Source organism: Nothobranchius furzeri, chromosome 12 (genome assembly GCF_043380555.1).
Source record: "Nothobranchius furzeri strain GRZ-AD chromosome 12, NfurGRZ-RIMD1, whole genome shotgun sequence".
Lineage (NCBI taxonomy): Eukaryota > Metazoa > Chordata > Actinopteri > Cyprinodontiformes > Nothobranchiidae > Nothobranchius > Nothobranchius furzeri.
In genome coordinates this window covers 19,842,148-19,858,341 of record NC_091752.1, presented here as the reverse complement: position 1 = coordinate 19,858,341, position 16,194 = coordinate 19,842,148, and the positions used below count along the sequence as shown (strand labels likewise).

At 41.5% G+C, this 16,194-nt stretch overlaps 1 protein-coding gene across 3 annotated transcripts in view; it reads right to left on the bottom strand.

Moving 5' to 3' along the window:
- LOC107375715 (semaphorin-4G) overlaps nt 1-10,133 on the bottom strand; it is a 54,001-nt gene extending 43,868 nt beyond the window's left edge. The window contains exons 1-3 of one of the 3 annotated variants that reach the window (XM_054750124.2): nt 9,999-10,113; nt 6,037-8,658; nt 2,151-2,450 (exon numbers count right to left, since the gene is read on the bottom strand). In XM_054750124.2, coding sequence (XP_054606099.2) covers nt 2,151-2,280 — 130 coding nt within the window. In that variant the 5' untranslated portion in view covers nt 2,281-2,450; nt 6,037-8,658; nt 9,999-10,113. Of the gene's footprint in view, nt 1-2,150; nt 2,451-6,036; nt 8,659-9,998 lie in introns of those variants that run through there. The other 2 variants (XM_015944402.3, XM_015944403.3) reach the window with 2 other exon arrangements.
- Between the last annotated feature and the right edge of the window lie 6,061 nt (nt 10,134-16,194).

The following is a 16,194-nucleotide window of genomic DNA, read 5'->3' as shown; positions in this document are numbered from 1 at the left end:
TCTTCTTCTTCTTCTTCTTCTTCTTCTTCTTCTTTTTTCTTAACGCATTTTTAAAGAACCGGATCGAGACTCGATATCGGCAGATTCTTAAAATCAATATGCTCTGAATCGGATCAGAAGCAAAAAAACGTGATCGGAACATCCCTAGTCGAGATGCTCTCTGCTGTTTCCTGGACACTAAAGCAACAACAGCCTTCCCCATCGCGAGTTAAGATGAGTGAGTCCATGAATGTCAGGGTTTCATCATCTATTTTCTATCAGAAGCTAATGCAGCAGATAGGTGTAGGAGACTATTGTCATGTTCAGCCTGCATGAAAAACTCATAAATAAATGATTTTTCAGTGTTACACACTTTTAAACCAGTTTTGGAATTTCTACAAATGAAAAATCTTGTATAGAAGCTAATTTGCATTTGGTTAGGTGATGAAGTAAACAAAAACAGAAGATAAAAGCAAAGGAAGGCCAGAGCAGCCACGAGTAAAACAAACAAATGAGTTTTATCCTAACTTATGAAGACAGAAAGGTGGAGGAGGAAGAGAGGGGATGGTTCTGCAGACAAGGGAGGAAAGTTGTGTAGGAGGACCTGCATGTGGAAGAAGAGCCAACAAAGGATTCATAGAGATGGAGCTATCAAGACAAATTCAAATCAAAAGGAGTTCCAGGAAAAGAAAGGCAACAATAAAAAAAACGAAGATTTTTCTGCAGATGTTATGGAATTAAATCTGAATAGAAGTTAAAGTGGGAAGTTGTCCTTCATCTGCTCGCCTATCAATATTTCTGCTTAAGGGATGCACAAAAATTATTTTGTATACCACTTTCTTGTGCCTCAGTACAACAGTTGTCATGGTTACAGTGCTTCTCCACTACCTACAGTGGTGTCAGACTCCCTGGATGCTCTGCAGGGATCCGAGTGAAAGCCATGCACACATCTGCTTCTGTCTCCCCACACCTCCATCCGGCTGTATAAGTAAATAATAATCACAGCTATTAAAAAAAGCAAATAAAAGATCTGATGGGGTAGATGACGCAGATAATAAGGTGTGTGTTCAAGTAATTAGACAGAGAGGACTGTAGGGACAGAGAGAAAGAGAGAGAGAGTGAAAGAGGAGACTGAACTACAGAGGCATGAAAATCTTTAGACACACAAGGTCAAAATATCTGCTAACGTGGACAGTAAAGAGAATAAAATATTAACTGTCCTCTAATGGGCAAAAAATTTAAAGGAAATATTCGTGGAAGCCATATTGTTAAAGCTAGAGTGGATGTAGTGTGTTATTTGCTCACAATCTTTTCAGGAGAAGGCTGAAATTAAAGCTTTACAAATACTTTCGTTAATCCAGAACGTTGTGCTGATTATCAACAGCTTTATGAAAAGACAGAGTTTTAAGGGAGCTGTCTTTTTCTTCCCGGGGGGGGGGGGGGGACCAACAATTAACCAGTGGTGGCCATGGCCCCCCGGCAAACCCTCTTTTCCTGCTTTACGTTAGCTGTTATGCTAGTAGTTAGCTTTTTCAGTTCGCTGATCATCAATGAAAAGCACAGGAAGAAAATAAAGAAGTGTGCTGTTTTCATGGCAGAGCCTGGAGTAAAAGTAAGAGAGTAATGTCTTTGGAGGCAAAGACCTAAAGAGCTAAAACCAGAGTGAACATCAGTGCGACCTACACTAGTTAAGGGAGCTAAAGGAGGCTACAAAATCACAAACTGATAGTGACCTGGCTTTGTTGCTACTGGACTTGTAAGTAATCATATTTTTTGTTCAACAATGTGGAACTTTTTACTTTGTGGTTTATTTTGGTATTTGTTGGCTCATGTTAGTGTTAGCTCATTGTTAGCACTAGCTACAGCAAGCTGCTGCAGGGTTGTTTACGACTATTGTAATTTCACTTTCAACCAGTAGGGTGGAGGAGAGAGAAACTGCTCTGCCTTACTAAATTCTCAGACATCATATGTGAAATCCATGGCACATATCAAACGGAATCAGAATATAAATTTTATCAGCTCATACACTCACAAATTTTTTTGGTAGTAGAGGACCCATGGTCCAGAAGTAGATGGGCGTGACTTAGGCTCCCTGTTCCTGGGGCCGTGGCTCCAGAGAAAACCAATCAGTGGAACAGAGTGCTCTCTAACTGAGGTGAGGTGTGTCTTACCGCTGCTCACCACGGTGACACGTGGAGTCACGTCCAAATCCAGGGGCGTTCTGAACGGAAGGCCGGCAGCTACTGCACACAAGCAGCTCAGAGTCTGGAGCAGCAACACCATGAACCGAGCCCCCTGCATCTCCGCTGGATGCCTCTCAGGGAAAAATAAAAATAACCTCTCCTACCAGGGTGTGCGTGTACACAAAAGCATCCACGCACAAGTAATCCCCACAATCACCTGTTCAAACAGGAAAAAACGTGTGTGCTGAGACCAACAGCAGGCTGTGCAGCAGAGAGAAGGGAGGACACCTGAAAAAACAAAACACACACAGGGCACCAGTGTTAATATTCTGACTGAGGAGGTAGCATCCACAATTAAAAAAAGATGAGAAGTTGCAGCAGAGATATAAAAAAATAAATAAATAAAACTGATGTGGAGGATTTCACACAAAAACAACAGAATCCTTTTAAAAGTCCATCTGATTGATAAAATGTATCACTTCACAGGACATTAGAGAGCGAGCAGCAGCTGTTACACTTAACCCTCTGGAGGCAGGCGTTGCAGATTAGCAACGTTAAAACCTACCTACCTGGTTACTCCACATACGTATTTTATAACTCACAAGTACCCCTGAAGGACTTGGTTGTTCGTCCTTTTATCAAAACTTATTTTGAGCCTGAGAGGGTTAAACACAAGTCTGAAAATATTAACAAAAGGACCGTTAAAGAGGAACGTAACGATTTCACAGGAAAAAAAATTTAAACTTGAGGATTAAAAAGCAGCTTGGAGCACTTCAGATCAATATGTTGGTTCAAATGGAGCATATAGCTGAGAGAAGTCCAACCCACAGGTGTGTGTGTGTGTGTGTGTGTGTGTGTGTGTGTGTGTGTGTGTGTGTGTGTGTGTGTGTGTGTGTGTGTGTGTGTGTGTGTGTGTGTGTGTGTGTGTGTGTGTGTGTGTGTGTGTGTCCCCTTCACCAGCGCTGATAACACACTGACACACACTATGTGAAGAATAACCACCCAAGCACAATTTTAAATAACATCTCTCTTTCTCCATCTGTCTCACACACACAGAGACACACACATTTGCATTCCCAGCCCTCAAATGTAAAAAGTCACACCCTTTGGCTCTTTCATCAACACAAAACAAGCCCCCAACAGCCTTACAAGCTGAACGTCCACGCGCAAAAAAGACCTGTTTTCCCCTCAGCTCCTGCCCAGGGATGCAACAAAAATCAAGCTGAAAGGGGGAAGTCATTAGCACTGGAGGCAGTAGCTGTGCTCTCACAGAAAGCCTCAGTGGTCCCTCAAGGTTGACACCATGACAACAGCTGGCTTTAGCATTGCATAATGTGACAGACAAACACGACAGCATGCAGGTAAGGACAAGAGAAATGCTGACGTTAATGGGGATATCACAGTTTTGGCTTATTTTCTAGCATTTGCAATGTCATACTCAGAATATATGGGCTATGAAGTACTTTATGGACCAGAAAAGCACAAAAATATACTAATTTTCTGGCCAATTAAAATAAATTTGATATTTAATCTGGAAAATTATTAAGTAACTGCTTGATTTTTGTCTTTTTTATGTAAAGGTGAATATTTAAACAGAAATAGTTCAAATAGATGTCACTGCACTGCACAAATCCATTTAGATAAAAGACTATATTTTTTATCCACCTGATTTTAGGTTTTTGTGAGCAGATGAGTGTAGCTGTGGCTGCGTGGTTGTATCAGAAAACACCATCAGACCACAGCTTGATGTATGACCAGCCCTGGTTCACATCTGACATCAATAGCAGGGAGAAAAATGAAAGTTTATGCAAGCTTTTGGAGAGAAAAAATATACTGGAAGAAAGGAAGAATGCTGCTGATTTTAATTTTGATTTCATGTTTTAATTGGAAAAAATATGAGAAAGATTGTATGCAGCTGCGTGCTATATGGTATTACAAGGAAATATGTTTGAGAAGCTTATTCCGTTTCATATTTCTTTTTAAAAATTGAAGGGTTTTTTCAGGATATAAGTCAAGAGGCTTTGTAACAGGATTATTTAAATTTACACAAAACTTATCTAGCATTTTCTGCCAAATGTTTAATAAATCGGTTTAATACAGCGGTCCTGTCGGCTAGCTGCTTGTAGCTTGTAGAGTAACTTGTCTGTCTGTGATCACCCAGTGCTCCGAGTCCGCGTTTGGGTTTGCCGACATGCTACAGCATTTCCTTGTGGTCACCTGATTCCTCCTCACTGGCTCTTGGTCATATTATTTACCAGGAACTCTGTTAGTCAATAGTAAAGTGGCTAGCTGACATGCTAGCGCCGGAGTGCGCTTCCAGCATGTTTCCTTCATGTTTTAGTCGACGGTTTTAGTTCGTGAACACAGCTGATTTGTTTGATTTAGTGATGAACTGCTCCTGTAAAAACTAATGAAGGCTGAAGAGACATTTCAGCAGTTAAAATAAAGTGTTAAAAACACGAACGCACAGCAAGGGGGAGGATACAGTTTCGTGTTCATGACAGTGAATTAAAACGGACACTAGGGGGTGCTAAAGGCAAGCCAAAAACTACATAGTGTTCCTTTAAAGCTAGCAAATCTGCAAACAAGCTAGGTTTTGAATGCAAACATGGTGACAAAACTCTCATCCATCTCCTTGAGTATCTTCTCTGGATCAGCATCTACCGGAACCAGAAACCCACATTGCCTGAGGATACAAGAGAGTGCTAAACACCAGTTTGCTGTCTTAGGTCTAAACGTGTTTTGTTGTCTATGACTTCAAATGGTGTGTTTCTTTTTAGGACTCTGGTAGTTTGCCCTAAAGTTGAAGTGGTTAGCGGCCGGCTGTTTCTCCTTCTCTGATATTACTGAGCAGAGAACCTCTTACACCAGTGATGTTCTGTTGCTAAATACGCAAGTGCATAATGAATGGAGCACCCAGGGAAGTGCAGCTGTTCGGAAGACCAACAACCGGATGGTCCAATAGTTGTTTTTAGATAAAGGCGAGAGAACTACTCCATTTTTTTTAATCTCCACAATATATTTATACGTATACTACACTGTATGTACTTAATGTTGTTAAGAGGCATGAAAAAATAATTTAAGCCATTTTTTTCCAAATTTGCTATAACAGCTTCAAGCTAACTTATCACAATAAAATCTAAATTTACGGTAGTAATGTTTATGATCTGCCCTGAGCAGGGGGGCAACAGGGGGCCCAAGCTTGCTGTCCGAGTGGCATTGACCCACTCTCAACCCTCCTTAGCACCACCCCTGATTTGATCCATTTGGAAACCAAAACAAGCAGATAAAAAATATTAACACAATAAAAAAGATGAATATTTTCATAAAAAGATTTTTTTCCCAGCAGCTGACTCTTAAATCTTTGATATCAGATTTTATTAAATTCACACAAAAATGGATGATTATAAAACACAGTTCCTGATGGCAAATGTATCACTCTGACTAAATAAATAAATATCACAGTGAAGCATTAAATCTTAATAGCAGACTGCTTTGTGCAAAGGGATATTTGTTGTTCGAGTTAAATCAAATTTCACTTCCAGTTTTCTTATTATTTTTTGGACCTGAGGCTTTATCTACTTTCAGAATTTGGCAAATATTGCATCATTAGATGCTCTTTTCTTGGCAACAAAGCAGCAATAAAACAGAACAAAAGATTAAAGAGTTGAAAAATCAGGCAGATGTAATAATATTCACATTCTTATTAGTCTATTTTTTTTTATTTAATACAAACACCTTTGGCTCCTTCTGGATCCACAGAATTTAATTAGCCACTGAGCATTTTATCTAAAATTTTGGGAAAATATAGAGTCAGACGCTGGAAATGAAATGGGGCTGGCTCATGGGAAATCCCCAGCGCTCAAAACCTGACCTTTCTAATCTGTCTTCCTCCCGATCTCGCTGCCAGCTCTCTGTCCCGCGATGTTCATTAACTGAAATGGATTTCATCACACAATTATAAAGTGAACCTGGCTGAATGGAAGAGGCTGGAGCAAAGCGCTGACAGCTCCATTAACAGACAAAACTTATTCTAAAGGACGTAGAAACTCGTTCCTGAGTCGTGTGACTGGGTCTGAGTGACAAATGGAAGAAAAGGTTACAGTGAAACCGATTCAGCTGCCTTTCAACTAAAAGCTTGCTTTCTTTTCTGTTTTTTATTTGGACTGAACTTTATTTGTTCACATGGAACACTGCTCTCTTTAAATCCTGATAGTAGAGTTATTCTGACAGATACAAAGCCGTGTATGGTCACTGTCTGCCTGTCGCTTGTAAATGTGGAGCTTATTCTTGTTTAAAATGCCAGAATGTTCCCAATTCAGGAATGACGGCAAATCCTGTAAACAATCAATGGTCTAAATTAGTTTTATTTTCTGTCACTCTACAGAGATGACAAGCATAACAAAACCTGCCATTGGAGAGCTTCAACGCTTGTCTTTCAATTGCTTGACTTGGTGACATTGAAATATTATCCTGTCTTTCCTGAAGAACTTCAGCTGCTCAAAAGTTTCCAATCACTTGGGAATGTTTTTGTTTTCCAGAAAAATGCAAAAAATGAGCAAAGGGCAGCAAAGAAACACGGCATACATGTTGTCAAAGTTACTGAAAGTTATAAATTTTTAAGTTTGCTTTAAATCAAAATAAATTGTTTTCACTAGTTCCAGGTTTCACCCCAATCTTCCTTGAGCATCTCCAAAGACTGTACTGGCTGATCCCTTACAGCTGAAATCTTACTTTCTGGATGCGTGTTGTTGGATCAATATGTCTTTTTACAAGCACAGCAATACATTTCCTAGAAAAAATCTCTCTACCTGATTATTTTAAATCTGTAGATAAACAACTCCTGCTTTAGTGTCAACCTTGATCCCCTTTTTGTTCTTTACCTACTTTCATCTGGATCGATTTTTCGACAGAATAACATTAAATTTCATTTCTATGCAGATGACTATCAGGTTTATTTTCACCTGCAATCACTCAATTCAATCACTTCTTGATTGTTTAATGCGTGTCAAGTCCTGGATGGCGTCAAGTTTTTTAACCCTCTCAGGTTCAAAACAAGTTTTGATAAAAGGACGCACAACTAAGTCCTTCAGGGGTACTTCTGAGTTAAAAAATGCTCATGAAATATGTATGTGGAGTAACCAGGTAGGTAGGTTTTAACATTGCAAATCTGCGACGCCTGCCTCCAGAGGGTTTAACTTTAGTGAGAAGAAGACTGAGATGATTGTATTCGGACCTTAATGAAGGTACGTGGAAGTGTGGTACTGAACTTTTGTCTCTGGTTCTGTACGAGAAGGACGTGGTCACTGATCTCGATGTAAAATTAGTTGAGTTACTCTCAAAATGAACTTACAGATAAATTCTGTTGTGAGGTCATGTTTCTTTCACATGGCAGGTTTTGGAGTCTGATTTCCTGATATTTGGACATCTCGCCCTGCATTGGTTAACTGCAACGCGACTCTACCACTAACTTGCAACATGGATGTTTTATCACCACAAATAACACAAGCCCGGAGCAGCTTCTGCCATGAGGTGATGTTGCTAATGCTAATTAGCTTAAAATAGCTGAGACGGCCACTGCTGATTCATGGACATTAAAACAACAACAGTTTTCTCCATCGTAAGTCAAGATGGATGAGTCCATGAATTCAGTGTGGCGTAGTTCTGTGAAGATTTTAAAATCCATGAGTTTCATCTTCTGTTTTCTATCCAAATCTAATGCACGAGATAGATGTAGGAGACTATTTTCATGTTCAGCCTGAATTAAAAACTCAGAGGGACTGATTAAAATCAGAAATAACATTTTATAAGTCAACCACACCTTTAAAACTTGGTTAGAGACACTTTTATTAGCTAGCCTTTAAACAAAGTGATTGAGTGTGTTTATGCCTTTTGTTTTTTTACTTTTTTATAAACTATTTATTTTATTTTAAGATGATTTATTAATTTTTGTGATTTTAACGTGATTTTTTCTGTCTGTTGTGTTCAACCCTTAGGCCTTACCTTTAATGGTTGTGGAAACCACTTTACAAAAATTGATTGATTGATTGATTGATTGATTGATTGATTGATTGATTGATTGATTGATTGATTGATTGATTAATTGATTGATTGGTTGATTGATTGATCGATCGATCGATCGATCGATCGATCGATCGGCTGGCTGGCTGACTGACTGACTGACTGACTGACTGACTGGTTGGTTGGTTGGTTATTACGAGTTGTGTGAAAATGACATTTCCAAATAATCCCAAACTCTTATAAATCAATAACATAGATGTTTTAATGACTTGATCCCGTTTAGCAAATGAATTATTCTTATTATCAGACACATCGTAATGTTAACGTAATCTATTGCTAAAAAAAAAGCTTAAAAAAAAAAGCAACATCATCCCTTCAGTACATGATGCTCAAAGGCAGTAGTTCCCAATTCTTTCCTTGAGGACCCCTTTGACTGTGTCCAAGACAAGCCAGGACCCCCAGCCCCAACTCCTGCCTGCATACATACATTAAAAAATGATTAATTACAACACTGACACTGGCATTTATATTTTTATCATTTGTATTGCACAATTTTTAATTTGCTTGTATTTGTCTATTTTTGTTTTTACTGATCTTTATTCAATGCGCCGTTTTTATTATTGCTCTGGTTTTTATGTCCTGTTCAGCACCGTGGGCCTCCGGTAAGATGGTAGAAGAAGCTTTATAAATGAATAAATTAAAATTAAATAAATAAAAAAAGGAAACTTTAAACAGACACAGAGTTATAACTCTTGCACTCTGTTTTGACTATACTATGGGTTTGTTGGGATTTTATGGGTGTAATTTTACAAATATAATCTTGGTAACAGTCTCAGCACAGACAAAATTGTGGGGACCCCTTGTAATTTCTAGTGGTCCCCTTGGGGGGTATCGGACCCCAGTTGGGAACCACTGCTCTACTGCTGTTTATATTAATTAATGTCTGCATAAATAGGAAGGTTTAGAGCACTAATGTGCCACATTAACACAACTTTTCTTCTATAATTGTTGTCATTCAGTTTTTCAGATTTGTGTTAAAAACAGCTAAAAACAGACTAGAACATGTTCATTTTTTTGTCATAACATCTATTTAGTTTCTATTTCTTTTCTTCTTCTTTTTTTATTATTTTATTTTATTTTATTTTATTTTATTTAGTTTTCCAGAAATATTTCTCCGAAATGCTCTCTTGGACTTTCTATAATAGACCTTTGGTAAATATTGACTTGTGCAGATAAACTTCTACAGTCATCAGTGACTAACATCTGGATGAAGAACAGTGAAGGAAACAGAAAAGGGATCACGGAAAACCAATCACTCAGGTTACGGAATCTACATTGACAGGAAGAAGAGAGAGTTTATTGGCTGTCCATGTGGCCTCATGTGGGTTTAATGATTATGGCAGTTTCAACACTGATCAGGAGATAACTGGTGGCTACCATCTTTAAAGATCAATAAACTCCTCCAGGAACTTGTTTATTGACAGAGCTGATCAGTTCCCATCTCTATAAATAATAATAAATCCATTTTATTAACAATAAAGGATATTCAGTGTGAAAGCTTGTGTTTTATACCGCAGTCATGCAGTCATGAACACTTGTCTGAATTTCTCAGGTAAACAGTTTCATAATGACACCTCAACGCCTCACCTTTTTTATGAGGAAATACCATGTTTTTTACCTGAATTGATAATTTACTCGTATTTCCTAAATTACTGAATAATTATTAGAAAAATGTGATAAAGTACTAAAATAAAGCAGAACAACACAATGCGATCACTGTATGTGTATTAAAATGTAATGTAGAACGTATTTTACCTGGATTTGAGTTCACAGTCGAAGAGGAGGCAGATTTCCACGTTTCGCTGAGCGTAATAATCCAAGTGGACTTTAGACGCTCTCTCTCAAACACCGACTGACGGACGCAGCAGCTCCGCGGCTCATTTGCCGTCAGGTGGCCCGCCCTCCACGAGACACACTTGTATTTTTTTTACATCTACCTCTTCAAGCTTTCTTTTTTCTCTTCTATTGTAACAGTTCAACGCCCTAGTTTACCCACGAAACGCTTGCAAAGAGAGTTGCTGCTTTATTAAGAAACAAAAATTATTTTTTTTCTTTTAATTTAATCTATGTTTGACTTTTCTGCCAGATGGCGCTACAGTGACATCTAGTGGCAAGAGTCGAACTTACACACCATTTGGCCACTATAAAAAAACTGTAAACGATTTAAAACTATTTCTGAATATTTTCATGTGAAACCAATCTATATGAGTTTTTTTAATAATATCCATGTTGTGTCTAGAGGTAAACAGTGGCGCATCTATACAGTTTTGGGGGGCTTCGGGAAATTTCTGACGGAGAAAGGCGACAGGGAAAATATGATGGCTCTATCCTCTCAGCAGCTGTGTCGCCATACAAAAGAACTTTGATAAAACTTCAGCATATTGCGACTTTTTCTGAACACTGATCAGTACCATAACACATTTTGTAAAAATTGGTACAATCAAAACTCTGTATAAGAGGCCTAGCTCTTTGACTGTGTAAAGTTTGTAATTATTCACTTTAAATGTTTGCATGCAGGTAGGAGTTGGGGTTGGGAGGCCCTGGATTGTTTGGGACACATGAAATGGGGTGCTTGTGAAAAAAGGTTGGGAACCATGGGAGATCGTTTTGGGCTGTTGCTGTAAAAAAAAGTGAGGCGCTTATCCGGGTCCAGGTCGTGGGGGCAGCATCCCAACTAGGGAGCTCCAGACCGTCCTCTCCCTGGCCAACTCCACCAGCTCCCCCGGCAGGACCCCAAGGCGTTCCCGGACCAGACTGGAGATGTAACCTCTTCAATGTATCCTGGGTCGACCTGGGGGCCTCGTGCCGGCAGGACATGCCCGAAACACCTACAAGGGAGGCGTCCAGGAGGCATCCTGACCAGATGCCCAAACCACCTCAACTGACTCCTTTCGATCCGGAGGAGCAGCGGTTCTACTCCGAGTCCCTCCCGAATGTCCGAGCTCCTCACCCTATCTCTAAGGCTGAGCCCGGCCACCCTACGGAGGAAACTCATTTCGGCGCTTGTATCCGCGATCTCGTTCTTTCGGTCATTACCCAAAGCTCATGACCATAAGTGAGGATTGGTACGTAGGTCGACCGGTAAATCGAGAGCCTGGCTTTCTGGCTCAGCTCCCTTTTCACCACTACAGATCGCTCAGCGTCCGTATCACTGCAGACGCTGAACCAATCCGCCTGTTGATCTCCCGATCCCTCCTACCCTCACTCGTGAACAAGACCCCGAGATACTTAAACTCCTCCACTTGAGGTAGGACTTTTTCCCTGACCTGGAGTTGGCAAGCCACCCTTTTCCGGTCGAGAACCATGGTCTCATATTTGGAGGTGCTCATCCTCATCCCAGCTGTTTCACACTCGGCCGCGAACCTACCCTGAAGAGCTGAAGGTCAGAGCTGGATGAAGCTAGGAGGACCACATCATCCGCAAAAAGCAGAGACGAGATTCTCCTGCCACCAAACTCGACACACTCCACACCACGGCTGCGTCTAGAAATTCTGTCCATAAAGGTAATGAACAGAACCGGTGACAAAGGGCAGCCCTGGCGGAGTCCAACCCTCACTGGGAACAGGTCCGACTTACTACCAAATTCACACTCTTCTGGTAAAGGGACTGAATGGCCCTTAACAGAAAGCCACCCACCCCATACTCCTAGAGCGTCCCCCACAGGGTGCCCATGGGGACACGGTCATAAGCCTTCTCCAAATCTACAAAACACATGTGGATTGGTTGGGCAAACTCCCATGCCCCCTCCATCACCCTTGCAAGGGTATAGAGCTGGTCCACAATTCCACGGCCAGGACGAAAACCACATTGCTCCTCCTCAATCTGAGATTCAACTATCGATCGGACCCTCCTCTCCAGTACCTTGGAGTAGACCTTTCCAGGGAGGCTGAGGAGTGTGATCCCCCTATAGTTGGAACACACCCTCAGGTCACCCTTCTTAAAGATGGGGACCACCACCCCAGTCTGCCACTCCACAGGAACTGCCCCCGATGACCACGCAATGTTGCAGAGACGTGTCAACCACAACAGCCCTACAACATCCATAGCCTTGAGATACCCAGGACGAACCTCATCCGCCCCCGGGGCTCTGCCGTTGTGTAGTTGTTTGACTACCTCAGCAACGTCTGCCTCCGAGATTGGACAGTCCATCCCCAGGTCTCCCGGCTCTAGTTCCTCCTCGGAATGTGCGTAGGTGGGATTGAGGAGCTCCTCAAAGTATTCCTTCCACCGCCCGACTATAGCCCCAGTTGACGTCAGCAGCTCCCCATCCCCACTGCAAACAGTGTGAGCGAGTTGCTTCCTTCCTCTCCTGAGGTGCCGGACAGTTTGCCAGAACCTCTTTGGAGCCGATCGATAGACTTTCTCCATGGCCTCACCAAACTCCTCCCACGCCCGAGATTTTGCCTCGGCAACTGCCACTGCTGCACCCCGCTTGGCTATCCGGTACCTGTCTGCTGCCTCCGGAGACCCACAGACCAGCCACGCCCTGTAGGCCTCATTCTTCAGCCTGACAGCTCCCCGAACCTCTGGTGTCCACCAACGGGTATGGGAGTTGCCACCACGACTGGCACCGGCCACCTTGCGACCACAGCTAGCAACAGCCACCTCAACAATTGCAGAGTGGAACAAGGCCCACTCGGAGTCAATGTCCCCCACTGCTCTCGGGACGCAGTCAAAGCTCTGCCGGAGGTGGGAGTTGAAGACCGTCTTGACAGGTTCTTCTGCCAGGCGTTCCCAGCAGACCCTCACTATGCGTTTGGGTCTGCCAGGTCTACGCGGCATCTTCCCCTGCCATCTGATCCAACTCACCACCAGGTGGTGATTAGTTGACAGCTCCGCTCCTCTCTTCACTCGGGTGTCCAAAACATACGGCCGCAGGTCAGATGATACGACTACAAAGTCTATCATTGACCTGTGACCTATAGGCTGCCCTGGTACCAAGTGTACCAATGGGCATCCTTATGTTCGAACATGGTGTTCGTTATGGCCAGACTGCGGCTTGCACAGAAGTCCAATAACGAAACACCACTCGAGTTCAGATCAGGCGGGCCGTTCCTCCCAATCACACCCCTCCAGGTCAAGCTGTCATTGCCCATGTGAGCATTGACGTCCCCCAGCAGGACAATGGAGTCCCCTGATGGAGCACTATCTAGCATTTGTCCCAGGGACTCCAAAAAGGGTGGGTACTCTGAACTGATATTTGGCCCATAAGCACAAACAACAGTCAGGACCCGTTCCCCGACCCGAAGGCGCAGGGAAGCTACCCTCTCGTGACGTCCCCCGGGGTAAACCCCAACACACAGGCAGAGAGTCTTGGGCCTAACAAAAAGCCAACCCCAGCCCTCCGCCTCTCACCCGGAGCAACTCCAGTAAAGGAGAGTGTCCAACCCCTCTCAAGGACTTGGGTTCCAGAGCCAAAGCTATGTGTCGAGGTGAGTCCGACTATATCTAGCCGGTACCGCTCAACCTCTGCCACAAGCTCCTGCTCCTTCCCCGCCAGCGAGGTGACGTTCCATGTCCCAAAAACCAGTTTCCTTGTCTGGGGATCGGACCGCCAAGGCTCCCACCTTGGTCTGCCACCCGATCCATATAATAATATTTCTTTATGAAAACATTTTTAAGTAGACTACCCAAGACCCTTGCTGGGGTTGGATCATTGGGGCTGCAGCAAGTTCATAAGGATGGGAAACTTTCTTACTTTTGCCACTGTGAGACAAAATATAGCTGATTTCCAAACGCACTACCTACATACACTACACAGATATTATTATCTTAATAATATGCATACATTTGTATATTAATATATAATGTTTGATTGAATGCAAATCTAATATATTTTTGTTCCCTTTCATAAATTACAACTTCACAAAGTTAACAGATTTAAATCCATGAGCACAGAACAACAAGAACCAGGGCAATTTTAAATATGAAATAGTCCAAGAGGGTGACCATTTATTTTGTTTTACATAATTTTGGAACTTATGTTAATACCCAGCAGGCTAAAGGAACAGGACTGAATTAAAAAAGTGCATGCTCAATAGATAAATCAAAGGCATTGCTGGCTGTTTTAGAACGTTTCTCTTTACTACAACATTGTTTTACCTGCTTTTGAATGAATCACTGATATTAAAACCTTCCAAATAGGAATCCACCTGCTTACTCAGAATACAAAATAAAAAATATCACTTTCTGCATTTCCAGATATAGTTTAACAGTAAAAGAAAGATGTGCAACTCTGTCTTTTTTTTTCATTGCACAAAGCATCAGTAAACAAATCAGATCTTTGCGAGTGTGTTTGCCTGCAGGTCTGCGTGGTGCTCATAAAACTCAGAAGGGTTCTTCTGCTGTGCAGCAGAATTCAACAAAAGCTCTAATTATAAAAGAATGCAGCAGCCGTGTAGTACATATGGCTGTTTCTTTTACACAAACACAACTTTTGATCCATTATGAATGTGCACATTAATTATGAATGGCCTCGCTGGTGTTCAGTGGGCAGTGTGGAGGCTTTTATTTCAACTCCTTATTCAAATTCAGCAGGGAGATTTGTGCAGCATTGGGATTATGTCTCAAACATCCAGCTCTATTAACCCAACAGGGCTCTCCCACTGAGTGGGCTCACTGAAGCTCGCCCAGGAGGAAGGACCCATTGCCGTTGCTGGTTACCAAGGCAACAGTTTCACTCAGAAGCAATGCAGAGGGATTTGTGCGCTGTACATATGAGATGCTGAGCTTACTAATGTTTTATGTCAAAAAGTCTTGGATTTAGCCTTGGTGACAGAAGTCAGCAATGTTCACTCACAAGGTCTGTTTGGGATTTCATGTCCTATCTGTGCCATGGATTTATATGGTAAATGAGTGGAAAACTCTCCATTTTATTCTGGTTTAAAATGAACTACTACACGATAACAGATGAGTCAGAAGAGCCACAATGGTCAGAACTACAATTATATTAATTAGGGCATATATTCATGATGCCAAGAGATGGAGAACACTATGGGAACATCTGTCACTTTGGTTGTGCTGCCGGACTACAATGATCATCTTACCCACACCCCCGTAAAACTTATTTTCTTCAAATTTAGCAAAACTGTTGTCCTGTGGCCAGTTTTTTTTTATTTGTTATTTTTCTATTTTAAACTTTTTGTGTGATAGTGTTCCATTCTGTCTGTGATGTCACGGATGCTTGTGGTAAAAAAAACAACAACAAAAAACAGTTCTTCCAGCAGGGGGCAGCACGTGTCAAATTTTCCTTTAGGCCACATAAAACTGCATTAGCGCGCACAGGGTATACAAAAATCAAAGGACATAAAAACTTAAAATGATTAAACTAGGAAAGTGTAACTGAAACAAATAAATGTTTAACTGCAACTAAAAATAAAACAAATAGATGATAAAATAAATTCACTTATTTATTTCCAAATATATTTTTTTCTTTCCCCATACTTTTATTTTAATTCCAGATTTACATTCTCATTTTGTCTATATGGTCAGGATGAGTCCTTCGTAGGATCAAATCAAATCAACTTTATTTATAGAGCCCTTTCACACGGCCAAAATGGACAAACAAAGCGCTGTACACCAATAAGAAGCACCACAATAGGACAGAGATATGACCATTAAAATACAATAAGAAATCGATTAAAAATACAATAAGAAATCCGTTTATAATACAATAAGAAATCCATTTAAAATACAATACGAAAACCTGAGTGCAAGTTCACAGTCCAATATCCGGCCTACTACCCCCAACTTCAAAGTCAAAACGCCAGCGAGAACAGATGTGTCTTTAGTCTTCCTTTAAAGGTTTCTAATGACTTGGCCTGTTTTACATCAGTTGGCAGCTCATTCCAGAGACTTGGTCCAAGTACTGAAAAGGCACGACTCCCACGAGACTTAAGGCTGTACCTAGGCACAGTTAGTAATCTCTGGTCAGCTGACATAAGGGAACGCA